Source organism: Harpia harpyja, chromosome 22, assembly GCF_026419915.1.
Source record: "Harpia harpyja isolate bHarHar1 chromosome 22, bHarHar1 primary haplotype, whole genome shotgun sequence".
Taxonomy (NCBI): Eukaryota; Metazoa; Chordata; class Aves; order Accipitriformes; family Accipitridae; genus Harpia; species Harpia harpyja.
In genome coordinates, this window is record NC_068961.1 from 2,300,011 (window position 1) to 2,321,687 (window position 21,677).

The following is a 21,677-nucleotide window of genomic DNA, read 5'->3' on the forward strand; positions in this document are numbered from 1 at the left end:
GAGTGACATCAACGTGACTGTTTAAACAAGATCACAGGAAGAAAAGTCTAAAGAAGCCGGTGACAGAGTCTTTTCTGTGCTCTTACAACTCATCACGAGGACAGGGCAAAATGTAATTAAAATGAAAAGAGCGGAAATTATTTAAGTGTATTTAAAGAGGTTCCCACATCATCAAGAGGAATAGGCGATGACAGCCGTAAGGAAAGAGCATTTGAAATGCACTCCTTTGCTCGAGCAGTCATCACATGCTCCCGATCATAAGGGAGATGCAATTGGACGGGAATTGCCACTTGCAGAGTCATCTTGTTTTGGATTAGATTTACAACGCGGCTCGAGGAATGGAAAACAAGATCTCAGTATCACCAAAAGGAAATGTCTCCTACTGACAGGAGCGAGACTATTAAAAGGCAGTCCGTGCTAGAGGCAAATCTGATGATACTAGACCCATTCTTATTTAACAAAGCTGGACTTTGAAATTTTTTAAGTACTTTTTTCCTGGGATCTGCTTTCATCCAATGCTAAAGTAAAATACAAGTAAGTGCTGGAGGGGTAGAAAAATGACCTTTTTAAATGATGGTAATTCTAAGACATAAGTTCTGATCAGTTACGGCATTATTTTGTGATTTAAAAAGAAAAAAATCGGCATTTAGAAGTGAAGGAAATAATTACTCTATTTTGCACTTGATACCTTGTCGGATGAAGCTACCATCTTTTTTTCTTGAGACAACACTGGTTCTCAGACACTTGGATACATTTAAGGAAATTTAGAATCATAGAATCATAGCATAGTTTGGGTTGGAAGGGACCCTTAAAGGTCATCTAGTCCAAGCCCCCTGCAACGAGCAGGGACATCTTCAACTAGATCAAGTTGCTCAGAGCCCCGTCCAACCTGACCTTGAACGTTTCCAGGGATGGGGCATCTGCCACCTCTCTGGGCAACCTGGGCCAGGGTTTCTCCACCCTCACTGTAAAAAAATTTCTTCCTTGTATCTAGTCTGAATCTACCTTCTTTCAGTTTAATACCACTACCCCTTGTCCTATCACAACAGGCCCTGCTAAAAAGTTTGTCCCCATCTTTCTTATAAGCCCCCTTTAAGTACGGAAAGGCTGCAGTAAGGTCTCCCCGGAGCCTTCTCTTCTCCAGGCTGAACAACCCCAACTCTCTCAGCCTTTTCTCATAGGAGAGGTGTTCCAGCCCTCTGATCATTTTTGTGGCCCTCCTCTGGACCCGCTCCAACAGGTCCATGTCTTTCCTGTGCTGAGGACCCCAGAGCTGGACGCAGAACTGCAGGTGGGCTCTCACCAGAACAGAGTAAATGGGCAGAACCACCTCCCTCGGCCTGCTGGCCACGCTTCTTGTGATGCAGCCCAGGATACAGTTGGCTTTCTGGGCTGTGAGCGCACATTGCCAGCTCATGTCCAGTTTTTCATCCACCAGTCACCCCAAGTCCTTCTCTGCAGGGCTGCTCTCAATCCCTTCAGCCCCCAGCCTGTATTGATACCGGGGATTGCCCCGACCCAGGCGCAGGACCTTGCACTTGGCCTTATTGAACCTCATGAAGTTCACAAGAGCCCACTTCTCAAGCTTGTTCAGGTCCCTCGAATTTTTAAAATTCTAGTTAGAAACAAAATTCTTAAGCTTCTGACATAGGATGTATTTTTATTTCTTTTACATGGTAACATAAAAGAAAATAGAAAAGGACCATGCCGTAACCATGGCCTATTATGCTTATGATTTTATAGGCATAATGGAGTATCAATAGAGTTACTCTTATGGTTAAAACACACACATGCATGCTTGAGTATCAGGAACTGAAGGCCCTTTTCCCTTGTGTCCACACTGTTACTATTGCTCATGTATGTAACAAAACTAATAGTTGCTGTAGAACGATCAAAATCTGTAGAACAAATAATGCCACTGATAAGGCTGGTCACATGAAGTATACCTGCCAGTTCTTAGGAACAGACAGAAGAAAATGCCCAGCTGAGATGTGGTTTGAAACGCATACACCAACATCGCTCCAGTTTTAAATTCCGCAGACAGCGTAGGGTCCTGACAGCGGTGGCTGCGGGCTCTGCTCCTGCCCGAGGCCGCTGCCTGACCATCCCGCTCTGCCTCAGGGTCCCGGTGCCAGCGGGAGCCACGTTTCGGCTCGGGCCCTGTCTGAGCCCGGTGGCCCCGGTCCTGCAGCCCCCCTCATGCCCCAAACCCCATCTGACAGCCAGCCCCACCTCAGCACGGCTCCCTCCACACGGACTCGTCTGCTGCGCACTGGGGTTTTGGCCGATTAATGTCACCGAACCTGCCCTGCCCTTCTTGTTTGGGTGCTGCGGGACAGTGACCCTTTTTATTGAAGTCACTGTCCCCGCACCCCTTGTCCCCCACCCTCCGCTCCTGGCTCGCCTCCTCTTGTGCAGCAATCCACCCTTGCTGCTCCTTCACGGGCACGTTCATCTGAGAGCTGACTTTGCACCTCACGGATTTTATTCACACAGCTGTATTCATGAAGAGACAATTGTTGTTATATCACGTGCTAGCAAACGGCGCAAATAACGTCCCAATGGCAAATAAAGGGCAATTTTGTGTGTGTGTGTGTATAAGAAAGTTCTGTATAAGCAAAGCTCTCGTATAATAGAGCCTGTGAATAATGCTTTTTACCATCTGTAGTTGGCAAGGAGACTTTGTGCCATCCTGGCAAGCGATGACGTGGCCTCAATAAAACATGACTTTGTCACCTCCTGGCTGAATTACAGCAGTACAAAATCAGGGGATATGAAGTCATCTGCCTTTATGGCTCTGCTAATACCAGAATGCAGCAAGCCAGCCCCCAAGCAATCCAAGAAATTATCAAAGTGCTCTTGTTTCTTTCCTTATCTTCCACGCACTCAACGAACTGGGCCGTTACACCCTGAAGATTCCCTGAAGGACAGTAATTCAACATATCTGCTCCTTAACCACAGCCTGTTACCAGGTAACTTTTCTTTTTGCCAGAAAAAGAGCTGTTCTTTATTTGTTTAAAGAGTTGCAGTTCTTGGCTTTAGTAACAAACATACATAGCACAGCAGACTGAAAGGAATACAGTTTAAATAAACAATAAACAGCACAAATTTCCTTTTGGCTTGGAAAGGAACTAAGAGTTATAAACAAAAAATGGCAGCCGAGTGCCTCCCTGAAGAGTGTTACAGTAAGAGGGTTATGAGGGAGATACAAAAGGCCCTCAACAGAATGAAATTAAATGGATCTGGCAGTGGATCTCCAGCAACCAGGAGTTTTGTCACTGGTGTTAAGGGAGCAACATTGACTCCAATTAATAGAGCACTTCTCAGAATAGTATCTTTGCTTTTACATTGAAAGTTGTGTGAAATTCATTGTTAATTTAGCTCTCATCTTCTTAAGACACGTATTACAACTTCTGCAGCTGCAGGCTGCTTGAGCTTTGAGTGCAATCTACATTTAAGACCTTATTGCTACTATTAAATCATAGGATTCAAGCAGCAGCTGAATTTACAGTGTCTCTGGAACACCCAGTGAAAACAAATAGAGACTTTAGCCTTATTCGGCATACATTTGTCCTATGTCTGTGTGGATCACCTCTAATGTCACGCTCCTTTGTGGAGTACCATCATGGATATGCTAAACATTGTACCAAAACTAATTGTCTCTGCTTAAAAAAGTTAAGAGATCTTTTTCCCATCTGGAACAAACTGAAAAAAGACGACTTCGACAACATAAAAGAATCTCACTTTTCAAAGCTTTCCTTTTATTCTTGTTTCTGGACTCTGGCACTCCCTGTACTCCAGTAATCTAGACCCTCCTGCTGGCGCATACACTGTGCAGTTGCAAGTTGACTTTTTAGAGCCATTTTCAGCCAAAGCACACAATCTTATCCAGTCAAACATTTTAAGCCTGTGCAGTTACACAATCAGGGCAGGGGCAATAGAACCTATTGACACACTGTGGCCTAGAGCAGTACTTTGCTTAGTGAAACTACGACTACGCCTTTTTAAATAAGAGCAATGATTTACTTGAATGACCGTCTCTCCTATTTGGCACTTCATGTCTGTACAGTATTCTGATATATAGTGGCACATGATGCTACACATGACATCTGCTTTCTACTAAACCTTTCAAGTAACGAGCATCGGATACAAACACAAATGGAAAAATGGCCAAAGTGGTAATGAACTGTGTTAGGCGAAAATAACCAACAGCATAAGACGATCAAGATGGTAATACAATAATTCATGATTTTGTATACACTTTCATTAACTGTTAAATGTGAAGTTGTGGGCAGCATGTTTATCAGCATGAATTAGGCATAAAATGAAACCGAACCTAGATGAGCTTTTTCACCAGCCCTGGAACAACAAAGCCTCATTCCCTACAGATCTGTGTCCTCAGCATACTTAAAACAGGCCCAGTTCGCTCTCCCTGCCTCCCAATACCTTCTGCTCCTTTCTGCCAATATTCCCAGATCTCGTCCTTGTCTCACAGACTATCTGAGCAAGCAGCAGTGTATTTTGTACCCGGCTTTTAGGTCATGCTAAGAACCTAGCAACTATTTGTGTGTTGAACCAACAGCTTAGACTAGGTAACTCCTGAATAAAGGTAAGGGTTCCATCTCCTTCAATAGGAACAGAAATTCTTCTCGTGATTCCTGGATTTCAGAAAATTTACAAATATATTCTCAGCTTTTAATGTCTAGCTTTAACTGAATTTGTTACAAAGCCAGCTCTCGGGTTGAATTGATACTGGGAAGGAAGGCAATGGAGGAATGCCTGCTCACAATGTATTACCATGGAAAACCACTTTAAATGCTGAGTTTACAACTGCGAGGGCACCAAGGACTTGCCCTAAGAGTTCTGACTGCTCTTGGTTTGAAACAGACGGAATAAAGTTAAGGGACAGCTGTAAAAGGGGCACGGTTATAATCCACTTTTTGACTATTTGTAGTTACTGACTGTTGATTCTATACCATAAGCTGCAACTGCAGTTGTTAGTAACTGGATTTTATTATTTCCCCATCTTAGGAGAAAGAGCAAGATGTGAAAGCCTAGAATGAAACAACCCTCTTGCTGCTGCAGGCACAGCTCACTCAGATCTGCAGTGAGGCAGGCTTGCTTAATAATTTGAAAAAAGTTTTAAGATAGCTGCTGTTTACATTTTCTTAGCTCCTCAGTAAATATGGATCTGTAGAAAATCCCAGTCATGTTGGGGCATATAGCTTAGCACTATACATTTAGTGATGGAGACAGTTCAAAAGAAAATGATGTTACACAATATGTCAGAAATGTAGTCAGTATTACAGCTACAAATTTTACCCTTGAAACACATTCTGTCAAAAACACCATCCATGCCTTGTAACATTTCCCTTCCCCAAGACAAAACGTGGATGAGCTATACATTACTGGAATGGCTTCAAAACTATCTGCAGGCAGAAATTATTCATAAGTGTCTGTTGCTCACAGCTAAAATAAAACCTCCTGCTACACAGTGTTCTGACACAGCACAGTACAAGCACATAGCTCTCCTCAACAGGACCATGACCTCCAAAATGACAGCACACAACTCTGTGCTTACTGTGAACCAGTAACACAGAAGTGTTTGCTTTCCTGTAGTTTTATTGAAAACTAAAAATAATACTTTACACAGAAGTACTTAAACAAGCAGGCCTACTTGTAAGCATCAATTCCAGCACAAGGGTAAGGGCTGGGAAGGAAGGTCAGATATTAACTGATTGGTTACACAGTTGAACACTGCGGGTCTGGCCTAATGCTTTAATGTTTGTTTTGTATCAGTGCAATTCCACTAAAACACACATTTTCACATGATAAAAATCTACATAATACCACAGTAAATCACACCGCTGAAAGTTAACTGTTAACACTTCACAGAATGGAAAAGATTTTTCTTGGGGTTTTTTCAGTGGAATAATAGTAAGCGTCTCTGTAACATCGGCTTACGCACCATTTCCACCATATACAGATAAAAGCCTGTCTTCGCTTTTTAGTCCTGGCTGGCTTTTAGTTCACCAAGAGCTATTTTCTCATCTCATGCCCCTAACTCCTATCTCTGACAGATGATGTGGCTGGAGAGCTTCAGGGCAGAGCCTCAGCCCAGAGAAGCTGACCAGCCTCAGCTGTGTTACAGCTGGATGGGCACAGAACTGTCCTCAATTCCTCCAGCAAATACTCACCAGGTTTCTCTGCTCAGCTGATACATTTTAGCCTTGAACTGCAAAATGCCTGCTGTGCATTTGTAAAAGGTATCCCCATTAATGCCAAGTATGCAGTTTTATTGGGTTTATACAATAGGGTGAAACAAAACACTTTCCTCTGTGCCTAAAGCATGACTTTGGAAATTTATTGACTCATTTCACCATCTAGTCCATACTCCAACAAGGAAATTCATGATGAAGGAGGTTATGTTTCCAAACAATACTACTGCTTTGCTGCAAGAACCTAACCTCTCAGGCAGGGCAGACATTCTTCCCTGCATTTCCTTAGGTCTGTGAGTTGACACACTCGTGTGCTCAGAAAATCAGGACTCAATCCAAGGCCCATTTCCTCTCATTTAAACATTCACAGTAGCTCGAAACCAAAACAGGGACACACAGTATGAACATAGTCTTCTACAGACCAATAGACAGCTGTGAAAGATACCCAGATTCAGGTGGTTTTCCCAGCTGAGAGAAGAAACATCTCCTTGACTTCTGATATATACTCCATTCAAAGTATTCAGATAGTTGATTTTAAAGTAATTTTAAGTTTTCCAGAAAAAACCAACAGGGCTATTACTCGAGTGAGAAGAACACTAAGGTGGTAATTTTTGAAAAAGAAATGCTTCTAGCATACAGCCACTAGGAATCCTGTTGACTCTGGAACAAAAACAGGTATACAAGCTTTAGCTATTAGATTTCCTTCTATTCATTTTTCTGGGTAATCTGCACTACATAAAAACATTAATTTGCTCAGTTCAGGACAGATGTCCCAGTTCAAGAGAGGATATCCATTCAGATATTAGCTTCATGCCTTTATTTATTAAAGATATAAATTTAATAATGTATTTACATAATTGCCTGAAATAAACACTTGTCTGATCCTGCCTTAATTTCTTAACAGTTGCAGGACACATTATCTTACATTGCAAATCTGAACTCCAAACTGAGAGATTGTCACAAGTCCTATTTTCCAATAGCTTTAAAAAGCTAAAGCAGAACTTCATTTTTGCTTTCATTTGCTAGCTGCCTTCTCCCTCTTTTACACTCTATTTTTCATTCCTTTTTTCCTGTTACGACATAAGCTCTCAAACCAACTTAATAATCTCACACTTACTTGCAAGAAGTGATTTATTTAAGGAATGAGTCCATGCTGAACATTCTGCAATGCACACAAGTATGTGAACTGCAGTTTTGGAAACAGTTTGTTTACTGTAAATGAAACTTACGTTCTGTGAAAGAACTCCTGCTGAAGATAATGAAAATTCCAAGTACTCAGTACCTTGGGGAAAAAAATTGCAGCACTTGGAATATTTTTAATGGAGTTACTAGTGAATATTCCTCTCAGATGTAGTGTTACCATTTTTTCCCTTTTATTTCTTTACGTATTGACATTACTTAAAACCACATAATTTATTCAAGTCATCTTCAAAAATAACTTTTAAAACGGATTTTGCACTTTAGTGGCAGGTTCTACATAATATCAATACGAAATTTTAAATTATACAGTTTCAACAGAGATACCTTCTCATATCTATGTTTCTAAACCACTTATTAAAGAAGGATAGCATTACAAACAAATCCATCTGCTGTGATACCACTGCTCTCCACATTCATTACAAATAACGTAAGTCAACATTTGTTCATCTGGATTTGTGTTTCGCACCCAACTTGGAAGAAATAGAGTTCCTCTGGCTATCATAGTGACAGTGCAATCAAATTTTTCACAGCGCCTACACTTTATTTTGTTTGTCTGTGTGCCATTAATAACTTGTGGAAGCTGATGTTCCCGAACAGATGATTCTGCATACAGAGCCCTGAGCTGTTTCAGTTCATCACTGGCCATTTCCATCACTGTCATCTCAGCAAAAGCCTTTGGACTCAAAGTCCCTGAAAAAAGTTTATGTTTTAAGTGGCAACTTTTAGGGTTCTTCAGGTTAGAGATTTTGCTTCTGATGCAATTTTTGTACTTTTTGTCATTTTTAGCATGAAGAGCAAAAATATGTTCTTCAATTTCTTTAGATAGCTCTAGCCATTTATCAGTTTCTTCTTCGTCTTTGGCAGAACTGGTCAAAGCTTTATAAAGAAGATCCGTACATTTACACCTCAGAGCTCTCATCAGATCCTGCTGCAGACTTGCTTCCTTAACAGGAGGTTTAGAATCTTCATTATCAGTGTGTTGTTCCTCAAAAGAAGCAAGCTGATTCACGCTGCCTTCTGCATCATTACCTACCACATTTCTAACAGTTTGCGATGGGACCAAAGTTTTACAACTAGCAGCATCTAACACCTCCTGCTGACACCGTCCTTCAGACAGCAATTGCTCTCTAGGAACCACACTGAGATGTTCACTTTCCTCTTTCGCATACACAGAAACTGACTTTTTAACTTGCATTGACTGAACACAGTTACTCTTGTAAAGTGCTTTCCACCTTGATAGTAACTGCTTTGCTTTCTTTTTCAACTCTGCTGAAGGGCAGCTCTTGAGTACTCTGTATACAGCCTTGGCAACTTCAGTCCCCTGAAGATACTCTATAGTCATATCAACATCTTCAAGTTCTTTAAGATGATCCTCAATATCTTGGAAATTGTTCTCAGACAGTAGTTTTTCAATACAATGGGCTCTGTGTACAATATTTTTCTGGCCAGACATTTTTAAACCTGAAAGCGAAAAAATATTTATCATATTTATTGCAGTTATGACGTTAATTCATTTTCTGTATATTCTCACAAGGTTTTCTTTTTATTTTACACTATTTTATTTCTACACATCACTGGTTTTGGCAGCTTTTTCTTTAAATGGTGTACAGTAGAGATAATAGAGCAAATACAAAATGCAGAGGAGCCTGGGTCCTGGAAAAATGCAAGTGGGCATGCTAGTCTTCACTCATGCAAGGAAAATACTGGTGGAAAGGAGAGCCCACAAAGACTTCTGCTGGGGTAGGGTTGACAATTTAAAAAGTAGGGTATGACACTAATTTTTAAGGAAAAGCACAGCATCTTGCCAAAAACCACGCTAACAAAGACACTACTAGCATAATAAAAATGTTTGTCATACTCGTTCTTCTACACATGCACACCACTACAGAAGTTCACAGGGAGAGGGAGATTCTCAACTACTACAAGAAGGTAGGTAACTACACAACCGCTCTGCTGCATGAGATTACAGGTAGACTTGGCAGTGTTTGCGCATTAGTACACTCTAGTACCACTGGACTACCAAGCAGCAACAAGTTCTGAAATTCAGCAATTTTCACCAAAAGCACTAGATGATCACCCATTGATGTTCAAAATCTAGACAGTTATCAAATGATACGCTTTCCAAAAAAAATAAAAAGGAGGCCTTATAGGAAACATATCTCTCCCTCCTCACACATACAGAGAAACAATAAAAATATTTGTCAGGCTTTTACAGTATTGGTGTCAATGAACTGAATTTAATAAGAATGCTGTTTTCAGAAAATCAGTTTGTTTTTCTATTACAGAAATTTAAAGTCTATTAAAAACCATGTCTGGGACCTTCTGTTATAACAGGTACTTGAATAACCTAATGATTTCACACTGTTGAATACATTCTCTAATAGCTTCTCAAAAATCTTTAAAGGCAGATTTGTAAGTAAACACTGCGCTAATTTAATCTGAAAGTTGCAATGACATGGAAGTTTACTGCAAGACTCCAGACGCAGGGAGATCATTGCTGTCATCCTTCCAGAACACATATGCAAAATAACCTTCCTCAGAAAAACTGACCTACATTTCAACTTTTGGAAACATGTCTTTAAACCTCTCTTTCCATTTTTCACAGTTCTCAAGCATCTGACTACAAGTGAACTCAGTACAAGTTGCAATGATACACAATAATAGAAAAATCAAAGTGGGTCCAAAAACTCCACATTGTAGGTGCTTTTCTGGTTGTTGTTGGGGTTTTGTTTTGTTTTTTTTTAAAGCCAGTCACTCCTGTAACTATACCTTAACTTACCAAGATTTTTTCACAAATCCTTATGGTTTTTTTCATTTCAGACTTTTTCCTCAAGCCTTTGTTACTTCAAAAGAATAAAATTAAACAGCTAATGTGGGCATGGTATCTGACCAAAAACCACTGATCTAAATGACTTTTTCAAGCACCTAGTGGAGATGTCACAAGTTTTCAGGCCTTTTGAAGAACTTTTATACGTCACCATAACTTGATATTAGAGATTTCTTCAATTACTAAACAGTAAGCAGCTGAACACATTTTATTGGGAGCTGCAAAGCAAATGTTGGGGCTACTCTGCAGCAAGTTTAAGTGAGCCTGACATAACTCAGTGGATCTTAAGACCCAAACGCCATTCTGGTTCCTACATGACCCTCAACCTTTCACTTGCTATGCAAGAGATCACTTTATATCTCTTCCCAAAGTTTCTCTTTATAGCTGCTAAGAGAGAAGCAAGCCAGACTACTAAACTTTTAACTGAGGTCCCCACCACTGCCCTTTCCCTTGCTAGCGCTGGCATCATATTACAGTTTGATTATCAATCACGGCAGGGCAGCTCAAAAATAGTGATACCTGCAAAACAGTTTCAAAACAGCGACATCTACAAACTCCTAATTGCTATTTTTGGAAATTCTTTAAAGACACATCCCTCTATATCCTAAAAAGTACCTACTTTCTTACAGCCACAGCATTATTAAAGCATGCTCCCATATATTCTTATGCATTAAACAAAAGAAAAAGGGGATTTCAGAATGTAGTCTCTCATGGCTTGAGTAAGATTTCAATTCCTCTTTATCAAGCCCTTTAACCAAAAAATGCTCAGTGCATTGCTATATGCAAATTTACACACACACACAGAGTGTTAATACTACTAATGTTACTTCTCCTGTTTGCTGAAAAGGAGAATTAAATGTAGAATACAAAATTGAATGGTATGCTGTGAGTGTTAAGCGTTTGTCTCTTCTTAGGAGTTAGTCTTCCAAATTTGTGCAAAAAACCAGTGTTTTGTCCGAAGTTGCATACAACCCAATTCTACTCCAGAAAAAGTCATCTGTCTGATAGAGACTGATACAAAGCTAGCTACACATGTCTGTATTTAAAGGAACTCATAAGCAGATTTCTTGCACAATGACCACTTCCGTGATGAAATTTCCAGAGAATGGGGGGAGAGGAGAGACAAGTGATACAGCTGGGTAATTTGCATGCTCTGTTGCTTTCTATGAGGACCAGCCCAGCTAACTTGTTTTCTGCATGACAGAACTAAGTTCAAACTTTAGATAGGGCCTCAGAGCTCTACAAAAGGAAAGGACAGAGACAGAGAGAGTGAGCATAAACCTTCATCTGTTTCTATAGACCAAGCTGACCTCCACAGTGAATGCTCTGTGCATTCACTTAACCTGTATTTAAACAGCTCATTCTTGTCTGACATTTTGAAATCCTGCGAAACCTCAATAATGGCTATTACAGAAACTGATTTACTCCTCAAGAAGGTGCAGAATCAGAGAAACAGGATGAATTTTTCAAATACTTAAGTTGAACTCTATGCATTGTCATACTGAAAAGCACATTTAATTGCATCCACTCATCTGTTCTGCTGCAGGAACACGCAGAGGCTGTGAAAGTGGAAAGAGGTGTTTTCTTACGTAGGGCAGCCAACACTACAGCAGGATGGTTCCCCATCTCCTGAACACTAAGTAGCTGACATTAGAAAATTATGATCTGTTGATCTACTGTTTTTCATGCAGTCTAGGGCAGAGTTGGTGATACAGTTATACGCTCAGCCAGTATGATTGCCCTATGCCTTAGAATCAGTTCTGCTCCTTCCCACATACTCCACTTGAAACATAATTTTCTTCAGTCCTTGTACCTATCTGTATGTATTGTATTATGCTACACATCCCATAAAATATACTTATTGAAATGCAAGACGACTTCATGAATTCTCAGTATTTAGTATACAGGACTATGGACATGCAAAGAAATTACTACACACAAAGTGCTCTGCTGATAATTTGTCCATGCATGTACTTTTACCCTGTGACAAAGGTAAGGGAGGCATTTTGATCTTTCATTGAGGACTATGCTTCATAGAAAGTTTCCTCTCTAATATTGCAGGGTGAGGATCTGTACATGAGAAATGGTGCATAAAGTCCACAGATATCATCTGCTTTATGGGAGTGGTCCTTGCTCATGGTTATCCACCTGACTCTAGGTAGCCCACCAGGGTGGCAAGGTGAAGACATGCCTGTTTCTGTGGCCAATCTCACACAAGAAAATTAGATGGCTGAAAAAGACTCCTTTGGCTCCACAGCTATGAGCAGGCACTGACAGCCGGGGTGACTAACACAAAGCTTCTGAGGGGAGCTGGAGCCCACGCGTTGGCATCTGCAGCAAGAACGCAGCCACTCTGCCACACGCTCACAGTGGACTACCTTACGCTTACTGGACACCTACAGCTGCTGAGAAGGAGCTAGCATATGCTAACTCATCACCCCACACTAAGATGGTTTTTTTTCTAACAGGCAGATCTAAGACAACTGGTTTGGATTGTTTTTTTTTTTTTAACCCTCTACGAGATATATAAAAGGCTGGTTTAGATTGGATTAAATGCAGTATATATGTTCTACCTTAGGACTTTTTCCACATGTGCGTTAAGGCAATAAATTAAATTATTAGAAATGTTAAGATCTTCTTAGTCATGCATTGACTTTTTCAAGTTTACGCAACATTAAATTCAAGTACCTAAATGTTATGGCAGAAGTTAAACAAACTGAAAACAGAATACAGAAATCAAAATAGGAACAATGATTTTAAAATAATTTTGGAAACTCAACCACCTAACAGACTACTCGCATTTAAGTCAAAACAATCACTTCTGAAGGAATGCTTTCCTCAATGTGTACAACATATAGCAAAGAGGTAGGACTGAGTGACTCCCTTCAAACTTATTAAGCAAAACTAGGTAAAAACAACAGAAAAAGCAAGTCATCAAAAATATATGACAAGAACAGAACCAAATCCATAATTAATTACTTCAATGGAGTGGGATTTTCACTGGTAACTAGCAGAAGCACAAGCAACAGCCAGCAGAGAAACCACTAAATAAGGGTAATAAACATGTTTTTATCAGTGACAATAGCGAGGCTTCTGTGGGGAAAGCATTCTTGGAGTGGCACTGGCTTCGTTGTGTGTACCTAGTTTGCAAAGGATTTTAAGATCCTTCAAGATGAAAAATAATACATACATCTGAAATACTACGCTAACTACTCAATCATAAATCTCATTTCAGCTTCCAAATTAAAAGGCAGTGTGGTGGGGGAAAAAAAAAAAAAAAAGTTGTTTGTGCATTTGTTGGCCTGTAAATCAAGCAAGGACTGGATTTATCACCAAGGTTGACAGAGACCATTATTTTACAGGATCAGAAATTAAACAGATTCCTGAACTTACAAAGAACATATAAGGTTATGAAATGGTTCATTTTACTTCTGCTTGCTTCCTTGAAAGAAGAAAAAAAGATACAACAAAGAGGAGGTTGGGGGAAGTCTCCAAACTTTCTGAAGAGAAAGCAAGTGTTTCACAGAAACCAAACTGCAATTCCGAATGGGAAATTGTTTTACCACTTGAGGGAGTTGTAGCACAGCAAACCCACAGAGTCTTGTGAAATGTGCATAATGAGAAACTCCAGCCTGTTAAGAAAAAAGATAAAACAACTTCCCTATGACCTTTAGGAGGCTTCACGTTTTTAGGGTACCTATTTGCCTAAACCTGGCAAAACCCCCCCTGCAAGTCCAAAGGTGCTGGGATACAGACAGGAGGGAAAGAGCACATCCCTTATCCAGTCATTGTCCTGTACATTGCTCTTTCATTCAAGATTTTTCTAAATTTGGAATTTGACCACTTTTCTACCTGATTTCATGCTATTTTACAAATGCTGCTGAACAAATATTTGTAAAATTAACTGAATCGTGCTCAGTCAGCACTGTTCTGCTGTCTTCCTAGTTCCAAGAGGTAAAAAATCCAAGAAAAAGGATTTTTAAGTTATGAAATGAATAATGCATTTTTGTTATTGTAGAGATGCAAGAACAAAAATACAAATGATAGTATCACAATTTTGTGCAGTACAAAATCAACACCCTCATCCCTCCTACAACCACACAAGGCATTTCCATCCTGCTTAACTTCAGCAATGCATGAGAACATCTGTTTGAATTCCAAGTGTCCTTTGAAGGTTACAAGGTAGAGATTGACTCGTATTTACAATAAGACTCTGTAATACTATGCTGATGAGGTACTTTCTGGCCAAGTCATTAGGAGCTCTCACACTGACTGCATGGTATAACGAGTCACTTGTGTATACGAGAATAAATGATGGTGATCAATAAAAATCTTGTCAGTCAGTTTGCTCCTAAGGAAAAAAAGATCAGGCTACCTCAAGTTTAAAATATCATCATCCTGTAATAATACTGAGTTGAATCAGAACTTTTTTAATCAGTAAAACAACTAAGCAGAGGAAAACAAACAAACAAACAAAAAACCCCAGCCTGAGACACTTGGTGCTAACTGCAAAGCCAGTCCCTGGAAAAACCACTGCCCTCTCCGAAACCATTTGGGGTAAATGCCTTGTCTCTGCTATATGCCTTACTTGGTTCAAAGCCACAGCCTATTTTGCCTTAGCACAGCTAACTCCTACTGGTAAACCAAGACAAACTCAGAATGCATTCAAGTAAGTATGGATGAATGTCTTGGAAGGGCTGAACACCAGTCCTCTTCTCCCTCACCCGAACCTCAGATGTAGATTTTTTTTCTCCAAGGAATTCTATGTAATCAGAAGAAAATGCAGACCGCAGCCAAGATAAAGATCAGAAGCCAAGTACTCCTAATGGTGTAATAAATTCTCTGCCAAAAATGTGGTTAATGCTATAGCAGAGACGGTGCATAGCAAAGTCCTGGAAACACCAGATTTCATCCTTTGGGCAACCTAAATTCCATATAAACAATGAAAATTATCAAATGTTATTTTAAACTCAGAGCCTAAGAGAAAATCAGAGAATTCTCACAGCCAGCCTCCAGACCCCAAAACTTTCCTTCATCCTATCTACAGTGGGAGAGCAGATACCAAAGATGTCACCAAGAAACAATGTTCCAGGGCTTTTATTCCATCTTCACAAAAATCAGAACTCTTCCTGCCTCTCAGCCAGACTGCCTCCCACCCCTAAAAATTTCTGAACTATATAGAAATTCATCTTCTAAGAATATCCATACGAATAAAGCTAAGTTAATACAATAACTGAGACAATACAACAGCACTATTGCCAGATGTCCATGACTACCGACACCTCACTGACCAAGAGAGTCACCTCTCGGTCAAAGATCCAGAAGCAGCAGAGTACGTGAGCTCAGGATTGTTGCAAAACCATTCCCCAAAAATCTCTACTTCACTTGCAGAACACCATCACTGTAGTGCCAGAGGCAAAATGCATCTTTTATTCTTCTGCACCCAACAGAATAGAGCCACAGTGAGCAAGAAAAGGAAAATTAAGAATACTACATAAAACATTGTTTCAAGAAATTTCCCAGGACAACATCTGGTGAAAGAGTTTGTGCATAATGGAAAGTAGTCTGATAGAACAATAGCTTTGTTCTGCATTTTTTACATCAGTGACTGCTTGAACTGCAGCGCTCTTAACTAATCTGGAGCTATACTGTCTCTGCCCTGCTTTTCTCTCACTGGAACCATTATCCCACAGCTTTATTCCCAAGAGAAGGAGTTTGCCAGGGAGAGAGGGCAGAGCACATTGCATTCATGTGAAGATGCACACAGTAGCCTCTTTTACAAGGCAAATTTTTAATCCTGATTTGGAGTTGCTTCTCCTAGAAACCCTGTTTTTAATTAAAATAGAATTCTTATTTCCTTAAAAAAAAAATTAAAAAAAAAAATCAATAGACTGCATAATGAAGTCATCAAGCCTCAGGGATCAACCCCAAAGTAGAGTTGTCGGCACATTTTTCTAATAAGATCAAACATGCATGGATTTAATGAGATAGGAAAAGCTGTTGCCCTTACCAGACTGCTTAGCCACCAGCTTCGTTTGACCTCAGTATATAAGCTGGAGCTCAGGAAAAGACTCACAATATTGCAGCTACACCAAACAAATAACACCTCTGAATTATCTCATGGCAAAAAGTAGCCGAGAAAATTCTTTATGACTTCAACAGCTACAGCTGGTTTGAGTTCTAGGAGCTCCAGCTGATGTTACAGTGGACACACGCATCCCAGCAGAGGTGTTAACCTTGCTAACAGTTTCTTTTAATAATGTAGTTTAGAATTAAACTGATTCTCACTAGAAGATATTTTAGCTTTTCCTGTATCTTGTCTGCCTTATCCATGTGAATTTTTCTACTGAACTGACTGGTTATCCGAGTTAGACAAACACCTTAAACCCTGAAAAGGTTACAAGTAATACATTATTCCACTGATTGGAAATCTTTATTTCTATTGATATGGTTGAGCTTTTTAACAAAATACTTCTAAAGAGTTTAAAAAAAAGGACAAAATTTACTTTTAAGAAGTTAGACTTAACGTATCAAGTGGAGGTATTGGCTAATCTCTTCCACGATAAGACAGCTATACAGATTCACAATACATTCTAATACATTAAGATTCAATGGAGCAATAATAAAGTGTATATATAGTTCAGAGAGATTTGTCATTAACAGTTTCATTTGAAATTATGTGTAAATAGCGTGTGCTTTATTTGGTTTAAAATTTGCACCATTTCACATAAAAAACACTTACATGGTTTCTCTAATCTACAACCAGATTATTTTTCAGCATTAACCAACTTTATTCAAAATCATGCTTTCAAGTTTGAGCACACGATCACATGAATTTTCCATGGGGCTCTCTGTTTTTTCAAATTTTTATGACAAAGCCTCATCAAAGCTGGCAGAGGAATACCTTTTCTCCTAGCCACCTGCCACTACTTGCCAGTATGAGGTACTAGCTGGAGCTTCCAGCAGGTCAAAAGTCAGGCTTTTGACACACGGGGTACATTTTCAAAACATAAACTACCATTTTGGCCACAAGTGACAAATACACATAGCAAGAGTGTTGAATGAAATTTAAGCAGATGACTCAGACATGAATTAATGCTACCTAGCTATGGTAGGGACAGATTGTGACATATGTATTTTGCGCTAATTAAGCTGACCTGCTAGAGTAAAGTTTATCAAGGGGTTCAGGCTTTTTGGGGGGCTGCACAGAATTTTTCACAAATCATATAATAATTTTTGTGATTATAAATCAACAGAGTTTCTTGCAAACTAAAGAGTACAGCTTATCATCTGCACAGAAAACCCAAGCTTGCTAGAAGTACATTTGGCACCTTCCCGACATGCCTCTGTCTTGAAGAGCAAAGCTTAACCTGGGACAAGTAGAAAACGCTAATACCATTCCTGTAACATCACCTACCTTAGTACCCAATCAAAACTTCACTGTGTGAAATTGTTTGCACTTTGTAAAATGATTACTTCATTTCCTAACATTCCTGCTTTTCCAATAGTAACAGATTTTAAAACAAAAAGACTTTATTATTATTGTTGTTAAATATGAAAGACAATATGAAGAATATTTCATTATTTTCCCACAGCAAGAGGATGCTACAAACATTCTTCCTCACTCTAGAAACATACTAGGCAATACCAATATGATTTAAGCAGCTTAGTGTCATTGTTTATTAATTAACTACTTCAATACAGTTTAGTCTCCTAAACTGTTCATCTGGATGGATGCCAATGTTCATATTAATACTTCCAATCACTTAGGACAGCAGACCAGCCAAATAATTTCACCAAGGCTGTGACATCTTCCAAGGGGAAGCTGGTTTCTTCAACATACATTAACTGTATTGCCTTATATAGGTAAAGCTAACAGTTCCAGTTCATGAAGCGCACGCTCCCTCTCTCTCAACACCATTGGGATTGTATCAGACATCTGGACTGCTCCCTCTGCTCAATGTCTGTGCAGCAGAAGCATTCATAATGCTGTCCTCCAAACACTGGGAAATCACAATTCAAAATCCCCAATACACTGAGATTGGCTTATACACTATAATACTTTTAGAAGTGAAAAACTGGGAGCTGTTCTGCATTTTTTTCAAGGCCATAACTCTCTAGTGTTCCCATCTTTCCACCACAGACAAAACGATTAGGGGTTTACTTTTTTGAAAAAGTTACACTATCATGTACAACATGGCTCCAAGGACCAGTACTTGAAGAAATCAAGAGTTTTGAGCATTCTATTTTAACTGTAAAAGACTGACAATATTTTCCCTATTCACCTATAATGATGATGATGTTACCTGTCACGTTCCTGCTTGGTATTTGAGCTTTCCTCCACTATTTTCTAACTTCTTTTTGAATTTCTTGTTCATTTACCTAGAAAGAATTAATTGGGTGGGATTTTTAAACCTACTGAAGTGAAGAACTTGTTGTGAGCTCCAGGTTTAAAATTGGCTTTTAACTGACAGATCTCATCTGACATTGTTGCAAGTCTACTTATTTTTCAGTCTCCATAAATACTGTTTACATCCTCTTGCAGATGTACCGATTTGAAACCTGGACAGCCTCAACCTGAACAAAGCTTTCCTAAGGTGGATCTCATATTCTCCTTTCTGCATTGGCACAGAAGTCCAACAGAAGAGACTGGCTTGCAGAGAGGAGCCTAAGTCAACAAGTAAAAACGTACTTAAGACATATCTATTCAAAGTACATTTGTTCACTTAATCCTTTAGAAACAAAATAGGAATAATTTTGGAGATGAACAAGCAATTCTTTCTCTTGAATACATTTCCTTGACAAAATAAGATTATTCTTACTTATGTAGAGCTAGCAAAGACTTAAATTCTAGCACACTACAAGCAAAAGTAAATGTTCAGTCTCTAATGTCTTTTTATGGCAGGTTGTGCTGACAATAAAAAAATGGAACATGTAAGTAATAAAAACATGTTTTATGAACTTTTGTGAGCTTTTGATCATTTTTCAGATGAACATAGACTTTCTGTTGCTGTAACGTTCAGTTTCTAGTTAAGCCTCAGCTCAATAATATTTCTATTTGTTATTCCGCTGTCAGGGACATACTTACATTAGATATTGCTTTATCATTCTTTTACAGGTGTTCCACTGAAAAATGATATAACTTCTTCCCTTTAAAAATAAATCCTTTGTATGCAGAAGAGCACATATGTTCCTGACTCCCCTACAGAGAAAGTGTGTGATGTAATCAAAGGGTATTTATAAGATATTGCTAGTGCCTGCTACAATTCCTTATGCTAAAACATTAATACTTAAATATGAAAGTACACAACGTCTAGACATTTGAGAGTCTTGATCATGACACCTGATGTACTGGTTGAAATAAGATGTGAAATACACTTGAAACGAAATGGATTTTTATCTATCTAATTATTAAAAACAATACTACATTGAAAAGTGTGAATTCTCCCATTCCTTTCTATATTTATGCCAGCGTTTGACTTGTCTCCAGACACCAATGCTGCATGGGGACCAATATAACAAATACCTAAAAAATGCCACAATACTACCACCACAGATATCCATCCTGCAATTCTCAGGGCCAGCCTTTTCTGTGAGTGGGAATTACAGCCACTTACGATACAAATTAGTAGGTTAATTACAACAGCTAGGAGAAGCAGCCCAGCAGCATGTATTTGTCTGAAAGCAGCTGGCGTGTGCCTGGCATGGAAGCCAGCCGCCGGTGGCAGCTTGTCTGCCAGAGGTTTGGAGCTGGCCTCACGATACCAGCAGCTGAGCGGCACCACCGTAACCTGCACCTCAGACACCAGCCCAAGAAACTAGCTGGAGATCAGCCTGCAATCACTCCCATAACACGGGTGGGCCAGTTCGCACAGTAACCGTGCTCCAAAACGCCACTCGGTAATGCCATGGATACGCTAACTTTGTGGGTTTTGTCCAAATCCTTCACAAGATCCTCCCCGGACCCGCCTAGCTTCAGTTTGATCCGCTGCTGTATGGCTTAGGGGCGAAATGCGGCCCCTCCTCAGACTCCGGGCACACCCCAGGCAGAAAGAGAAGCAAGCACGGGCCTACCCACCAACCTCCCCCGCTCCTCAGGGAGCCGTCTCCGCCGCACCCGTTCCCCTTTGCCCCCCCCCCCCCCCCGAGGCCCGAGCCGGGGCTAGCAACCGTGCTAGCGGGCAAACCGGACCTGGGGAGAAGCGGGCCGGTTTACGCCTCCCGGGGGGGGGAGTCGAGGCCCCGCGGGGGTCCGGCCCGCCGCCGGGCGCCATTTCCTGGCGCTGAGGGGAGACCCCCCCGGACCTCGCCCCAGCGCATGGGGAAAGGTCTCCCCGGCATCACCCGACGGGCAGCACGGAGAAAAGGGGGGGGGGAAGCTGCGCGCCTCACTCCCGCAGCCCCTGGCGAAACACGCAGCGCTACCACCACCCCCGCCCCGTACCCCGGCGGCGGGGCCGGCGCCCTTACCTCCGCCGCGGGCCTCAACATGGCGCCTCCCTCCCGCTTCCTGCTCCGCGCCGGGCCGCGCCGCCGCCATCTCTGCTGAGCGATCGAGCGGACGGGCCGCACTGCGGCGGGGCTTGAGCGGTTTCGCGCTGGCCCCCGGCTCCCTGCGAGCCCCGGCACCGGCCACTCGCCTCAGAGCCCGCTTGCTCCCGCTAGTGGGCGGGAGCTGCCCCCGGGCTGAGGAGCCACGTCCCGTTGTCAGGTAGCCGGGGGGTTGTGTGGGAATTCAGCGTGAGCTCCTGCGGTGCCCCCCCGAGCCGCTGCGGGGCTCAGAAAAACAAAACAAAACAAAACCCAAAAAAACAACCGGAGAATGCCACAGCCGTGGAAATAAGTTGCTTTCCTAAGCAGCCTCAGGTGTGAAGGCGCGGCTTCCGGCTGAGGCTGCCGCCATGTTGTGGGCATTGCTCCGTTCTGGCGTCTGACAGGGCTGTGAGGTGAAGGGGCGCCGGGATGCTGGACACGGGCCTCGGGAGCGCTCTGCTTGGCAAGGCTGGAAAAGCTCTTTGGTTCCCCTCAGCCCTGCGGCGGATGAAGAAGTAGGTGATACTGATTCAAAGAAACTAACACAATAGTTTGATTAACTATTAAGTAGGAATTCTTTACTGGTAGCGCTGGATGCATGGGGGATCGCTCCACCTATCGTGCACACCGTCGGGCCTAATTGTGCAGGTTAGGTACATGTTCTACATACATATTCACTAGATTTCCGAGAAATGTTATACATATTCATTACTTTTCCGGGAAACTATTAGTATATGCAAATGTCCTTTACGCAGGCGCATTGAAGGTCTCTGGTGGTCTTCCATAGTCTTCCTCACTTGTCCGCTACTTGACCCTCCTCAGGTGATTCTGCACAGTATGGTCCTTTACATGTTTTGATACATCAATGCTTGTTACTGCTCTTATTATCTAAGTTTTCA

The 21,677-nt window shown here is 41.1% G+C and overlaps 2 protein-coding genes across 5 annotated transcripts in view; both read right to left on the minus strand.

Moving 5' to 3' along the window:
- Positions 1 to 20,813, minus strand: part of RAB9A (RAB9A, member RAS oncogene family) — a 32,659-nt gene extending 11,846 nt beyond the window's left edge. Inside the window, exon 1 of one of the 2 annotated variants that reach the window (XM_052773824.1) lies at positions 20,716 to 20,813. The gene's annotated coding sequence lies outside the window, so the exon portion shown is untranslated. The remainder of the gene's footprint in view (positions 1 to 20,715) is intronic. The other variant, XM_052773822.1, reaches the window with a different exon arrangement.
- Positions 1,641 to 20,821, minus strand: TCEANC (transcription elongation factor A N-terminal and central domain containing). Of its 3 annotated transcripts, XM_052773806.1 has the most exons (3): positions 20,716 to 20,806; positions 13,809 to 13,877; positions 1,641 to 8,879 (listed from the first exon to the last, which is right to left on the minus strand). In XM_052773806.1, exons 1-3 carry the CDS (start codon positions 20,783 to 20,785, stop codon positions 7,789 to 7,791), a joined length of 1,230 nt encoding a protein of 409 aa, XP_052629766.1. In that variant the 5' UTR covers positions 20,786 to 20,806; the 3' UTR covers positions 1,641 to 7,788. The 3 variants fall into 3 exon arrangements, with proteins under 3 accessions (XP_052629766.1, XP_052629767.1, XP_052629768.1); XM_052773807.1 differs by lacking the exon at positions 13,809 to 13,877 and having other exon boundaries at positions 20,716 to 20,821; XM_052773808.1 differs by lacking the exons at positions 13,809 to 13,877; positions 20,716 to 20,806 and adding an exon at positions 18,552 to 18,589.
- Positions 20,822 to 21,677: the final 856 nt, after the last annotated feature.

Bases quoted from the DNA above. Each gene is read 5' to 3' on its own strand.
- TCEANC (XM_052773806.1), bottom strand. From the start codon at position 20,785: ATGGCGGCGGCGCGGCCCGGCGCGGAGCAGGAAGCGGGAGGGAGGCGC. The intron at 13,878-20,715 runs GTAAGGGCGCCG...TTTTCTTAACAG, and splicing joins TGTTGAGGCCCGCGGCGGAG to GCTGGAGTTTCTCATTATGC. The intron at 8,880-13,808 runs GTAAAACAATTT...TTTCGCTTTCAG, and splicing joins TGCTACAACTCCCTCAAGTG to GTTTAAAAATGTCTGGCCAG.